This window comes from Amphibalanus amphitrite, unplaced genomic scaffold (assembly GCF_019059575.1).
Source record: "Amphibalanus amphitrite isolate SeventyFive unplaced genomic scaffold, NRLGWU_Aamphi_draft 000126F_arrow, whole genome shotgun sequence".
Lineage (NCBI taxonomy): Eukaryota > Metazoa > Arthropoda > Thecostraca > Balanomorpha > Balanidae > Amphibalanus > Amphibalanus amphitrite.
The window spans coordinates 363,322-376,896 of record NW_024881621.1 but is presented as its reverse complement, the minus strand read 5'-3'; the positions used below and the strand labels follow the sequence as shown (position 1 = coordinate 376,896).

The window sequence follows — 13,575 nt, the reverse complement described above, 5'->3', positions numbered from 1 at the left end:
AGGCCAGTTTTACCAACAGAAAAATAGCCGCCTGCCGGAATTTTTTGCCTAAAGACCGCTTCACATACGGAGCGTAAGCGGTAAAGCCCTATCCGCTTACGTGTCCATCGCCTTTACGCTCCGTATGTGAAGCGGTCTCTAGGCAAAAAAAAAAAAATCCGGCAGGTGGCTATTTTTCTGTTGGTAAAATTGGCCTCACGACTTCATTTAGTAGCAGACGTCGTCATATCCGCCGATACATGTCAACAGTGGCTAGCCAAGTAATCTACGCTTTCCTGTTTTCATGGGCGATCTAGCTTGTTGACTTCTACCAGGGGTCTTGAGTTGCGAATTGATAACGCGATGTTTGAAGAGCTTCATTATAACTTGTAAACCCCTAGCTGTATCTGATCGTATTAATATATTAACGCTCGACCACAACTGCGGCACATCCACCCCCGGCCGTCCCACGACTCCGACTGCCGGCCAGGCCAAGGCCAGGCCCCGCCCACTTCCGCACCTGGCGGGCGGCGGCTGCGCTACGGGTAGGAGCCGACGCGCGAGACGGATCACGGCCCGCTAACCCGTAAATAACACTATACGGGCCAAAGCCCGCTGAACCATGGCTCACACATCACACACACATCACACACTCCCCCTGACTTTCAAGTCATACATGTCAGCAGCACTCAGAGTAGCGGAGATTCGGCCTACGGATCCGTCCAGACATTCTCGGGCGCGGCGGCTCGAACACGTCTCCCTCGCCATCGCTATGTACATTATCCCCATCGGCACCTGGCAGGTCACGCTCGTCCCTCTCACCGCGCCCATCACGCTCGTCCCCTCCTGCAGTTCGGGGCCAAATCAGCATTAACGGCTCACCATCACTCTCGTCACTCTCCGCGTCACCGGTGCCGCACTCTGAGCGTGAACGGCGGCGTAGTTCTCGGACGTGTCTCGGCACCCCATCCACTTCGACACACTGGTCGGAGATGACACGAGTCACCTGTCCTCTCTCGTATCTCGTGTTACAGCGAGCACGAGGCGGTCGGACCCACACACTGTCCCCGGGGCGATACAGCGAGCGGTCACGTCCCTCCCCGTCAGGCGTTTCACACACACGGGGCACCGGCGTCGCCTGGTCATCGAGACCTTGTATGCGCAGCTCATATCGGTATAGCAAATTTGCCGGTGCAGAGTCGGCTGTCTGGTCATTCAGCGGGGTAACATTGTATCTGTATACTGCCTCAGCTACAGTACAGTTTTTCCGAGCAGCGATCACTTTAATGCTACGATGGCATCTCTCGATCACGCCGTTTCCTGACGCCACATGCGCACAGCGGAAGCGGAGCTGTACCGCCCAGTTTGTCACAAAGGCATGAAACCTTCGGCTGCGGAACGCGGGGTCATTGTCGGCCAGCAGCTCTCTCGGCGCCCCTCTTTCCAAAAATACAGAGGTCAGCTGCTCGACCACTGCAGAGCTCGTCTGCAGCCTCAACGGGCGCCATATGGAGAACCGGCTCGGGCCGCAGTCTATCAAGGTCAGATATGCCCTGCCCCGCACATGGGTCACATCCATCGCCACTCTGTCCCACACCCGTTCCACACTCAGGACCCCTTTCCGCCACTTCACAGCCGCAGGGTCAATAGAACGGCAGAGTTCACAGTTAGACACTACACTCCTAACCAGACTCTTTGCGACTCCCGGCAGCACTCGTCTCGCAAAATAAAATGTTCTCCGAACGCCCGGGTGTCCGGCCGTGTGGTGCATCTCACTGATCTTTCTCCGTGTCGAGTCGCCGTCCTCGCCTGTAGGTTGACTCGCCGCGGCCGAGCCAGCGGTGGCGGCCGCCGGCGTCTCGCTGCTCGCCGCTCCGGTCTCGCCGGGCGCGGCCGGCGGCTCAGCCGACCTGTCCGCCGCCGGGCCGGCGCTGGCAGAGCCGGGGAGATTTCTGTCTGCCGCGCTGCCGACCAGCTGTCGCCGGCCGCCGGTGGCCGGGTCCGCCGACACGGCGGCTGCGATACTGCGCGCCGCGGTCACATCGGGGAGCGACCCTGCAGCGTCTCGCTCGCGCAGCCACTTCCCAGGCACCCGGGTCAGTGCGTCGGCTTTGTTGGCTGCTGAGGGCACGCACCTGATGCGAATGCTCAGGCCGTACTCATCCTTCAAGGCTTTGAGAGTTGATAGCCGTCTTCTGATGAGCATTTCTGACGCCGCCTTGGACCTGAGACGTGCCCTGCCACTGAGCGCGTCTGACACCCACTGCCACACTGTGCGCGAGTCTGTGACAATGTCCATATCAGTGACTCGCCACTGAAGGGCCAAGTTGACGCCCTTTAGAACCGCGTCCAGTTCGGCGAGATTAATGTGAGCCGCGTCGTCTGCCCGGCGCAGCCAGCTGGCGTCTTCCACCGTCTCACCGTCCACCTCGACAGTCACACCGAGTGCCAGTGAGCTCGCGTCGGTGTATATTGTCATTGTGTCGCCGCTCACGTTCCAGCGCCCCCTGGCTGGGTCGGCGGCGTTCACGCTGGCCACCAGCTCCTCAACCAGCTGCGGCACGAGACCCCCTTCAATGGGGTCATCCCAGCGGCTCGCCGTTTCATTCGCCAGTCGTTTGACGAACGACGCGGCCGGGCGGAGCCAGCCACACACCGGGTAATGGCTTGTCAGCTGCCCGCAGATGGAAAACACCTTGCGCTTCGTCAGCGGCTTCGGCACGTTCTTGACATCGTTGTCTCGGCCCCACCGCAAGTCTCCATCGGGCTCTCCCCAGACTCTCAGCCCGAGGATGCGGGTGCCGTCGCTCGCTCGCTGTGGAGCTTTGCTCTCCAGCCCGTAGATTTGGAGGTGTTCGGCGACCTGCGTGGCAGGCAGTTTGTCCTCGTTTACCAGGATGTCGTCCACATAGGTGGAGACGGCCGCCGCAACCCGCGGGTCCTGAGCCACGGTCAGGTCCAGCACCGCTTGCATCACCGACGAGGCGACGCTGATGCCGAACCCCATCCTGGTCAGCGCGTATCTCCTGCCCCTGAACCAGACAGTCTGGTATGGCCAGAGGGCCTTCTCGACGTGAATTTGGAGGAAGGCCTTTTTCAGGCCCAGGAGCGCCACGGACGCTCCCATCTGGCGCCACCGACGTAGCCGCTCTGCACAAACATCTGCGTCACCAGTGAAGGCTGGCACGTGCTTGTTCAGAGATCGAAAGTCCATCACAGGCCTCACTTTTGTCCGCTGCATGACCGCCATCAGCGGTATCGAGCCCATGGCCGGACCCAGTTCATCCTCGTCATATTCACTTAGCCAGCCGTCTCTGATCCAGTTCTCCAGCTCAGCTTCGTACTCGGCGCGTGCCTCCTCCGGCACCGGATACTCGTCCACCGCGCCGCCCAGCTCACCCGGCGCTCTGCCGCCAGCCCACTTCCACGACATCACCCACCGCCGCCGGGTCGGGTCGAACGTCACCACAAAGTCTTCCTTCTCGATTCTCAATCCCGTCTCCTCGCCTGTGGCAGCACACGCCACCGACCGACGTCCGAACTGCACATCACTCACGCTCGAGCCGAATAACTCGCATCCGAACTGCACGTCAGAGGGCGAGCGCACGGTCACTCCCCCCAGCGACCGGATAGCGTCCATTCCCACGATCACCGCAAACCCGAGGGGCCTTTCCCTTATAACAAGGGCGCTCACCTCCACTGCGCGGCAGCCCGGCACCGCGAGTCGAACTTCAGCGGCGCCCTCGCACTGCAGCCGCTGGCCGTTCACTGTGATCACCTCTGCCGCGCTCCTCCGCCACTGGTGGCACACCGACTCGTGCACTAGGGTCCGAGTGCACCCAGAATCGATCAGTGCCACACGTCGACACCGCGACCCTCCGATCTCCAGCTCCCTGGTTGGAAGCGCGCCGGTGAGGTAGCTCAGTCCCGAGAGGAGGCCGGCGCAGGCGCCTCCCCTCGCTCGCCGTTTGGGCAACGGGCAGCGATGTGCCCCCACACTCCACAGCCGTAGCATTGCAGGGCGGGAGTCCATCCCCGCGTGCAGGGGCCGGCCGACCGCCGCGTCCCGGTGCTGGCTGTTGCTGACTCTTCCCGAGGTGTTCGGATCGGGGGCAATCCCGTGCGACGTGGCCGATTTCACCGCAGGAGAAGCACGGCCCCCGCCGCCTGGCGCCGCGGCCGCCGGGCGGCGCCACCTGCATCCAACGTGTGCCGGCCAACATGGCCGCCGCCTCAGATTCTTCACGGAGCACTGCACGAGCCCGGTCTGCGAGCTCGCCGAGAGATAGCGAGTCGACCCTGGCTCCAGCTTTCAGGACCTGTTTCACGGCGATCGGGAGGCCAGCCACAAAGGCGCAGGACAAGCCTTCCTCGCTCATTCCCCCAAAAAGGGCCGCGAGCTGCTGGAGTTCAGCCACGTAAACGTCCACTGATTCTCCGCCACGGAGCCTCCTGTCCATGAATCGCTCGTAGGCCGTAAATTTGTCAAGCGCGAAAGCCCTTTTAAGAGCGTTCTTGATCTTTTGTGGGTCCTTCCTGTCTTCCTCTGGCAGTTGGCGATACACAGACAGCGCGCCTCCCTTCAGTCTCAGTGGAATGACGACCTCTTGTGACTTGTCTCGTCTCCGTTTCTCCTGCGCGCTGGGAGAGCGTGCACACCATCTCGATCTTCTCTATCCATTCGAGAACGCACGCTCCGTCTGACCCATCGAACTCTGGGATTAATTTAACGTCAAAACTGGCCATATTGCCGAAATAGCTTGTATCTGATCGTATTAATATATTAACGCTCGACCACAACTGCGGCACATCCACCCCCGGCCGTCCCACGACTCCGACTGCCGGCCAGGCCAAGGCCAGGCCCCGCCCACTTCCGCACCTGGCGGGCGGCGGCTGCGCTACGGGTAGGAGCCGACGCGCGAGACGGATCACGGCCCGCTAACCCGTAAATAACACTATACGGGCCAAAGCCCGCTGAACCATGGCTCACACATCACACACACATCACACACTAGCTGAGCTGACAAGTTCCACCAACACATATAAGACATTATAGCGGTTTCATTATTTATTGGAAAAGCACGATGAATCGGGCTGAACCATGCGATCTGCTTTGCTCGCAATGTTACGCACACATGACTAATATCGGTACACAAAGGTTTGTACTGCGAGTGCCGGACGATATTTGCTCGCCTAATCTTATCTGATAAGCGATGCGCTCAGTTTAGAACGCGAAACACGACAAAAAGGCTCCAACAACATTCAACCACCATCGCTTAGCCCTGGCCGATCGAAGTCAGCTGACGGCACTCCATTCCTCACTCAGCACCCCATGCAAATAACCCCGCCCCTGACACCCCCCGCCCGCGACGCCTGATCCCCTGATGACGTCACCGTGACGTCATCAGGGGGCCCGGGTCGGTCAGCTGAGCCGGCCGAGCCGCTCCAGTAGACGCACGTCCCTCATCACCGAGTGGAGCATGGCTCGGCACACCTGCGGCTGCTGTTTTTCCCAGTCCGGCTCCAGCTCTGCCACCTTCTCCAGTGCTGCCGGACGGAGGCGGGGTCAGAGACACGAGAAGTCGGGGTCAGGGTCACGACCTGCCAGGTGCGAGAGCCCGGACTGGTTAGAGGACAATGTCGCGTTCGATTAGAAGTTCAGGGTAGGGACACGACCAGGGTTGGATATACGGCAGGTCAGCGTCTAGGTCAGGGACATCGCACGTCAAACGTTGAGTCGGAAACGCACAAATTAAGGAGTGTGGTCGGGGGGACAGAGACACAGCACGTCAAGACTCAGAGTCGGGAACAGCTGGGAAACAACACGTCAGGGTCTATGTCAAGAATTGCACAGGTAAGTTAAGTGTAGAAACTAGAAAGTGTCGAATGCATCAGGAAAGTCGACAGCAGGTTAAATACAAGATACGACAATTCTTGTTTGTTTATTGGGGCTTTAGGGCGCGCCAACTACATTATCATTTTGCGCCCAAGATAGTGGCAATTTCGAAAGTAGACGCGTCACAGCTAGCACTTGTAAAGTAACATCCTGACTTGTAAGACCGCGGTAAAATGACCGGCAGCGGCGGCGGAGGGTGGGGGTGAGACGGCGCCGGCCGCTCACATCACTCACCATCCACGTGTCGCTCGATGACGTCCATCCTGGCCATCAGCGCCGTCTGCATCTGCGTCACGTGCTGCAGCAGGTTCACCTGACAGGTGGCCGGGTCTATCCGCGCCTCGCCCACCGGTGCCGCTGCGGGGGAGCAGAGGAGCCATCGGTCAGAGATGGGGCGGAACGTCGCCAAACAGTCAATACAGACTTTGAAGTTAGAAGTTGGTGAGGAATCACATACCTCTGGATGGCGCGGTAACTAGTACACTGCGTTTGATGAGAGGTTATACCGCGTATCATTCCTTTCTATTCGGCCAAAATCGCCCCTTCTTATACACAGTCACTTCTGTCGCGGAAAAGGGGTCTCACTGCCGTTCGTTCTCAGCAATCCCCCAGACCCCTTGTCTTTATCGGTAATTATTAATTAAATCATTATTCACTACTCCTTAGAAACACTCAATTACAATACCCGGTGATGTGTAGGTCCACCTCAAAACTGATACACCCCCGCAATGTCAGTTCCCCGTCCCCGGGCACCCACCTGGCGGCGCTGGCGTCGGCTCGGTGACGGGTCCGTCCATCAGCTGATCGAGGTCACTCTGAGACGGCAGCAGGCCCACAATGGCGTCCAGCACGCCAGACAGCGGGTCATCGGTCTCCTCCAGAGGCTCGGACGCCGGCGCAGTCTCTGCCTCCCCGCTGTCGGTAGGTGGGGCGCTGTCGGCCGGTGTCTCCGCGCTGGCAGCCGGTGGGGCAGCCGTCTGCCCGCTGTCGGTCACTGTGTCTGTCGTTTCCCCGCTGCCGGTTGCCGTCTCCCCGCTTTCAGTCCGTGGGAATGCCTTCTCCCCGCTGTCAGCAGCTGAAGTCGTCGTCTCCCCGCTCCCACTAGCCGGAGCCGCTGTTTCCCCGCTACTGGCAGTCGGTGCGGGTGCAGCCTCAGAAGTCACCGGCACCTCTGCCGCCGCACCATCTCCCACCGAAGTACCCTCAGCATCCTTCACTGCATCACTGACGGCCGCCAGGGAGGCTGTCAGAAGCGCCTTCTGGTCCGAGGACAGGGTGGCCAGCGGGTCCGTCTCCGGTCCGGCGCCGTTCAGCTCCCCAGGCTCTGAGGTCGTGTTGGTGTCCAGTCCGGCCGGGGCGGCCGTCAGCTCTGCGGCCGCTGAGTTCACCGCCGCCAGAAGGGCGGGGCTCTCCAGGGCAGCGGCCAGCAGTGACTCTGATTGGTCAGCCGGAGGAGCCGTCTGATCTGATTGGTAGATCCCGCCCGGAGCCAGGCCTGATTGGCTGTCGGCGGCGGCAGATGTCGACTCTAATTGGTCTTCTGGTTTGGTGACAGCCTGTGATTGGTTCTCCCCAGTGGTGATTGTCTCCGATTGGTCACCGCTCTGCTCCGGAGGCGGAGACCAGGGGCGCGCCCACAGGTACAGTTTGGGGTGGTTGAGGTCACTGGCGATGGCCAGCTTTGTCCTCAGACTGCGCATCACAGCCTGCAGGCTTAGCACGTTGGCCGTGAGGTCACAGGCAGCGCGCATCACCGCCTGGGCACGCTCCAGCGCCGGGTCGGCGCCACCGAACGGCAGGCGCAGCAGCGCGCCGTCCCGGAACAGCTGCTGGTCCCACACGTAGCGCTGCGTGTGGCGCACGCGCCACGGGTGCCGGCACGTGGCGCACACGTACCGCGACGGCACCTCGTCGTCCGTGTCTATACCCAGACAGACACCGTGCTGCCAGGCCAGACACAGCTCGCACTGTATCATCAGACCGTCCTCCTCCTGATGGCCACACGAACACCGGATCACCTCGTGGTGCTCCAACTTGTCCGGCTCGCTCATCAGGTCCTCATCAGCGCCGGCATCGGCGTCGCGCATGGAGGTAGCCGATGGCGCCGGCGAGCTGGGCGAGCCCACCTCCTCCAGGGAAGTATAGGATAGGAGGCGCCCGCTCTCCCCCGAGTCGGTCGGCCGGCGCGGCAGACGGCCCAGCGGCCGGCGCGCCGCGGACTTGTGCAGACCCTCCTGCTCCACGATCTGGATAAAGTCTGGGAGCTGCGCCGGCGCCTCTTCAGAGGTGTTCTGCCTGCGGCGCGGCCGCCGGAAGCTGCGACTGCGCTGCCGCTCGGAGGAGACGGAGCGGGCGTGGTGCAGCGCCGCCAGCTGACTCACGTCCGAGCGGACAGACACCACCGGCTCGGCCAGCAGTTTGGGATCGTCGGTCGGCGGCACGGCGCTGGTCACCGACAGCAGCGGCGAGTCGGGCCGCGGGGGTGGGGAGCGCGGCGCCGGCTCGGGCGGCCAGGCGCGCTCGCCGCTGCTGCCGCGCCGCCGCTCCCGGCTCTGTGCCGACTCGCCCACAGAGCGGAGCCGGGCCAGCGGCAGCCGGGGCGACGGGACGCCGCCGCCGGCGCCGCCCTCGGCGCTGAGCTGGCTCTGCATGGTGCGCGACTCAGCGCGGCGTACCACACTCGCCGACCGGGCGTTCACCAAGTGCCGCAGCTCCGGGTGGTAGTGCTTGATGTGCATCTGCGGGGAGCACAGAATAAAACACGCTTATTATCACAATAAAAATTGGGTCATATAAACATCCAGATGTACATTATAATATACTCAATATCGCTGTGTACTGAGTAGTGAGTAATCCTGTAACGACTGTAGTCCTGATGAATTACAGCCCGCATAGAAAAAAAGGTTACAAGCCCCGGACCGGTGACAGGGTCATCGCTGTAAATATGCAACACATCCTTCCCCATCACCAGCCACCGGACTATCTCACGACATCCTTTCCTCCACGAGGGCCAGAGAACACGACAGACCGCCCCTACCCACCTGAAGCAGACTCTCGTTGCGGAACTTTTTGTTGCACTCTCGGTCGACACACGTGAAGTCCTGCTGCTCCGGCTCTGCTGGTTTATCGATTATCGGCTCCACTGGCGGAGACACGGACATAGGACGGTCAGAGTCTCAGCAGCGGCGGTAGTCGAAAAATGGCAACTGGTACCAACCCGGAGCCATGAACTAGGATGTAAATGAGAAAGAACCTTTCAGGAGAGCTAGAATAGTAATGAAGTGTCTCGAAGCGAGGCTTTCATTTTCCACTAGTGGCAAAATAAATCATTGGTCACGCCTAACAACGGCACAGGAAGTCAGACAAAAGCATGTAAGTCGTATAAAAAATATCAAAGTTTTAAGTTTGTATCCTTATCATCTGGACGACAAGAAATAAAGCCCCCATCTAATGATTCATATCTCATTACCCCTTTATCCCTGTCTCTGTCCCATTGACCCAACTCATGACTGTCCATGGCGGTCGATGAACTCAACAATATAGGCTCCATCGCCGCAAAGTATCACCGCCCAATCAACTCACGCGCCCAGCCGAGCGGCAGTTTCTTCTGGGTGCCGGTCGCTGCCACATACATCCCACGGGCGGCGGGACCGGGCAGGCTCGGGGTGGAGGTCAGGGGCGGCCGGCCGCCGCTCTCTGGCGGACCGCCCGACGGTACAGACATAGAGGAGGTGAAGGAAGGCCGGCCGACGGACCGCGGCGGCGACTGGCGACGACGGCGACCCACCGTCTCTGCGGCAGGTCATCCGGTCAGGCCAGAGCACGGCGTTTGAACAGTCTGACATGCAGCCCGGCAGGGATTCACAGCAGACATAGAGCAATATGAAGAGCAGTGATCTAGAAAAAAAACATCAAAATTCCATCAATTACATTCCATCACGAAGGGTGGGGGTAAGTCCTGCACATCAAGCCTGTTTTCAAGCAAATTCCCAAGTCCCGTCTCCCTGAGTAACAGCAAATTCAGCAATCCCAATTCACATGTGGGGCCTGGCGACTTCCTCAGGCATCGAGTACTTTCCCATTGATCGCCACCTCCGCTTCCCTCTGACACGAAACGGTCCCCCGTCTCACCTGATCGCGGCGGCCTGCGGAACATGACGCTGGGCTCCAGGTGTGTGGCTCCCGTCCGCTGCACGAACCGCTCCAGCTCCGCGCGCGACCGGAACCGGGTGCCGTCGGGCGCGAACAGCGTGATGTCCAGCCGGTTGGTCTGTGTGCGCGGTGTGAGCACGCGTCGCCAGCCGGGCGGCAGGTCGTGCTCGGCGGTCGGGTCGGCGGGGCTGGGCGGCGCCGCGGCGGGAGAGGGAGTGGGTGCCGGTGGAGAGGCGGACCGGTAACTGGAGCTGGCCGTGTCTGTCGGCGGAGGGAGGGTCTGGTGAATAAACTGGGAGCCGTTATGTCAGCGCGTAAGAAGATAGTGCAACGTCACTGCATAGTGAGACTGGAATAAACTAAAGATCTCGCGCACATAAACGCGATCCGGAATGCAATGAACAATCTAAAACACGGTCTTTTTAATGGACATGAACAAGTATTCAAGAACGAGCGCAGTACCTAGGTACGCAACCAAATACCCAAACGTCGCCCTAGAGCCACCGACGAAACTCGGCCACTCACCATCTAGGGAGAGCACCGACTCGCTGTAGACCGACTCCTCCTCTCCGCTCCCGGCCTCTTCCTCCTCCTCTCCCTCCGCCTCCTCATCTCCGGTGTCCTCCACATACTCCCCACCCTCCTCCTCCTGCTCCTCCTCCTCTGGCATCGAGTCCCACTCGGAGCCCGAGTCGGCCGAGTCGCCGTCGGCGTCCTCCCGCGAGCTGATAGCCCAGCTCTGTTTCCTGCTGCTGCCGCCCGGCGTGCTGGCCGCACTGCCGGTGGACGGGGCGCCCGACGGGCTGCGGTGCCGGCTCTCAGACTCCTCCCGCATCTGACGGCGGGCCCGCTTCGGTCCGAGGAGTTCCTCCACGATCGGGTTGGTCTTCCGCTTCCGCTTGGTGTCCAGCACCTCGGGCACGAAGCCGGCGGGGGCCGGCGGCGGCACGGGAAGGCCGCTGGGACCGGCGATGGCCGTCGGAGTGTTGGGCATAGCGGGCAGTGCCGACCGGCCCGGCCCGGTGGCCGCGCCGAACCGCTGCTCGTTCTCCCGGGTCCACTTGCTCAGCTGTTTCGACTTGAGCTTCTTCATGAAGCCGTCAAAGAACATGACCTGGTATGTATCTGAGAACGGGAGGCACGGCTGTAACGGGAGACAGTGGATGCATCGGCCAAGTTACCGCGATATGTGCTGGATGAAAAATGTACGAGTCTTTTCCGACCTAACAACTTTGATCATTTGATGCTGAAAAAAAACTATGCATAAGGTATGCCATGGAATGTCGCAAGGTTGCTATTACGCTCCGTGCACCAAGGAGCTAAAGATTCTATTATCGACGAGCGAAAACTCTACTCTAACTGCAGTCATTAATTGTTTATGCACAGTACACACGCGGTGTGCAAATGTTCTGGAAACATTTCCGTACGTTTGCGTTTAAGTCTTATGTAGCCCTGTGCTACAGAATGCGCTTTGCCTTGTGATGTGCTACACAGCCATACACCAACATTAGTCAGCCGCAGACCACCGTCTTACCGTTAGGGAGTACGGCCTGAATGGAGCCCGGGTAGCGGCGGCCGTCCGACCAAACTGCGAACACGTCCTCACGCACGCGAAAGTGTTTCTTACTGTCCTGCCGCCTGGCAAACATCGACAAATGGTCAGACAGGTAAAGACGGGCGGGTTAAAGGCACGGCGCCTCCCCCTCCCCCCACACACAGTGGGCAAGGTAATGTAAGATAATAACATACCATGACTGTAAGCAGTCAGAGGGAACCAAACATTGCAGACACTTAATTTTATCGGATTTAATATGCTTTAACATTGAGTCACTAGCCACATTGTAATACATTTGGCTATAACAGTACTCTGGCATGTCAATCCCATAATCACACATTAATACATAGGTAGCAAAGTGAGTAATTAACCAAAAATGCCTATTTACATCAACATCCATAAAATGCTGCCAGCAGCACTCTGGTAGTTAGTAATTGAGCCCAGCGGCAGCACCACATTTAAATCATTTTAAAATGGAGCAATAGAAAAATATGCACATTACTCACTGCCTGCCCTTATCCTTGCAAGGCCTGATGTCTGGTGATGACATGGGCACCCATTCATCAAACTTGTGAGACCACCGGTCATAGTGAATGAGAATTAGCTCCTTTTCCCAGTCCACTTGCAGAATTTTGCAAGTATACCTGCAAATGTATGATGCATCATGCCAATGAGAAAATGCAAACGTACCCCAAGTGGATAAACAGAGGGATACATATCAGGTATCTCAAAATAGATACCACTCTGAATCACTGGAAAAATAATTGAGATGATGTGATGTAAAATGACTACACACATTATTGAGCGTGCCACTTGCTAGTCTTTTTTATTACTGATGAATAATAAAAAACTGCATTTGAATGGGATGCACCAATAGGTACATTGCAGCTACCTAAGAAGTCAACTAGTTTTGCTTGAATGTTTGAATAGGTACAACATAACACATACACTATTTAGTATTTAGGTACCAAGCACAAATCTTATTCTATCATCACACCATTAGGTTCCAGAGAACTATGCAGCATGGAGAAGGGAAACTCCAATCTGTCCATTTTCTAGGGGCAGGGCCAGATATTTTCTAGGGTGAGGATGCTAGGGGGCAGGGGCTGAGCAGCCCTAATTATTCATACTTAAACAAACACCATACCATACTCCTGTCTCCAGTAACTCAATTCTGAAACCTGTCTCAAACTTGAAGCCAGGTCTGGATATTTTTTTCTTGGTTGATCCATCAGGATCTGCCATTTTCAGCTGCCTGAAAATAAAAAGTGAATGGTTACTATAATCATTAATAATACATAATTAAGGTTAACTCTTGTAACATGACAGAGTTTCCTATTCAGCTTCATATTTTAGGATTAGTTAATATTTAACCTCAGTTGCTTCCTGACTCGAATATCTCTACCTACCTCGACTATTCATCTGTCGACACAGATGCTGAGCCTGAATCTTTCCCATGCATTGATATATGTACTGAGTGTACAGATTACCTTCCCCTAGGCCAGGTACAACTGTAACTCATCCCTTGCACAATGGAACAAGCCATCTTTCTGCCCACTCCATAGTCCATCTCTGGGTACAGCCTCACGCATACCTCAACCTATACTGTGGCAGCTGCTATGTAGGTAGGTAGACTTTGAGGATAGTCGGTTGAGTATAGGGTTTCTGAAACTCCTCAATAGGAGTTTAACAAATAAGGACACCTAAACAGCTCCTCATTCTACATATATATGCGTTAAAATGTCATTTGACGCGGTAGTGACAATTGCGGCGAAACGAGAAAGGCACTTTAGCGACAGATTTCGCAATTTATTCATCCTTCCGTGACATATACAGTAAACGATTATACATCACTTGCTAGTTCAGCTAAAATAAACCCACCTTCAACCGTAAAATCGCCCAGGAAGACTTCAGAGCGAACGTAGCGCGGCACGAGCACGCGACCGTCAAGCAAAAATAACAAAGATACATCGTGTTCTACTCTAACCCTAGC

General features: G+C 57.7%; 2 protein-coding genes across 2 annotated transcripts; both read right to left on the bottom strand.

The window, feature by feature from the left end:
* Window positions 1–1,007: 1,007 nt before the first annotated feature.
* LOC122381735 lies at window positions 1,008–3,619 on the bottom strand. Its single transcript, XM_043366284.1, has 2 exons — window positions 1,952–3,619; window positions 1,008–1,040 (listed from the first exon to the last, which is right to left on the bottom strand). The coding sequence occupies exons 1-2, from the start codon at window positions 3,617–3,619 to the stop codon at window positions 1,008–1,010; spliced, it is 1,701 nt and encodes a 566-aa protein (XP_043222219.1).
* A 1,416-nt stretch (window positions 3,620–5,035) lies between these two features.
* Window positions 5,036–13,538, bottom strand: LOC122381738. The gene is made up of 11 exons (XM_043366288.1): window positions 13,464–13,538; window positions 12,730–12,837; window positions 12,089–12,226; window positions 11,562–11,665; window positions 10,553–11,152; window positions 10,007–10,288; window positions 9,458–9,667; window positions 8,917–9,017; window positions 6,633–8,613; window positions 6,110–6,232; window positions 5,036–5,526 (listed from the first exon to the last, which is right to left on the bottom strand). Exons 2-11 carry the CDS (start codon window positions 12,825–12,827, stop codon window positions 5,402–5,404), a joined length of 3,762 nt encoding a protein of 1,253 aa, XP_043222223.1. The 5' UTR covers window positions 12,828–12,837; window positions 13,464–13,538; the 3' UTR covers window positions 5,036–5,401.
* Between the last annotated feature and the right edge of the window lie 37 nt (window positions 13,539–13,575).

What these genes read in the sequence shown, in the direction of transcription:
- LOC122381738 (XM_043366288.1), bottom strand. Translation starts at nt 12,827, where the DNA reads ATGGCAGATCCTGATGGATCAACCAAGAAAAAAATATCCAGACCTGGC. An exon ending in TTACTGGAGACAGGAGTATG is followed by an intron (nt 12,227 to 12,729) that starts GTATGGTGTTTG and finishes ATACATTTGCAG; the next exon opens with GTATACTTGCAAAATTCTGC. An exon ending in ACTGCCGCTCGGCTGGGCGC is followed by an intron (nt 9,018 to 9,457) that starts GTGAGTTGATTG and finishes TGTCTCCGCCAG; the next exon opens with TGGAGCCGATAATCGATAAA.
- LOC122381735 (XM_043366284.1), bottom strand. Translation starts at nt 3,619, where the DNA reads ATGGACGCTATCCGGTCGCTGGGGGGAGTGACCGTGCGCTCGCCCTCT. An exon ending in CCGGCGGCCGGCGACAGCTG is followed by an intron (nt 1,041 to 1,951) that starts GTCGGCAGCGCG and finishes CCCCGGGGACAG; the next exon opens with TGTGTGGGTCCGACCGCCTC.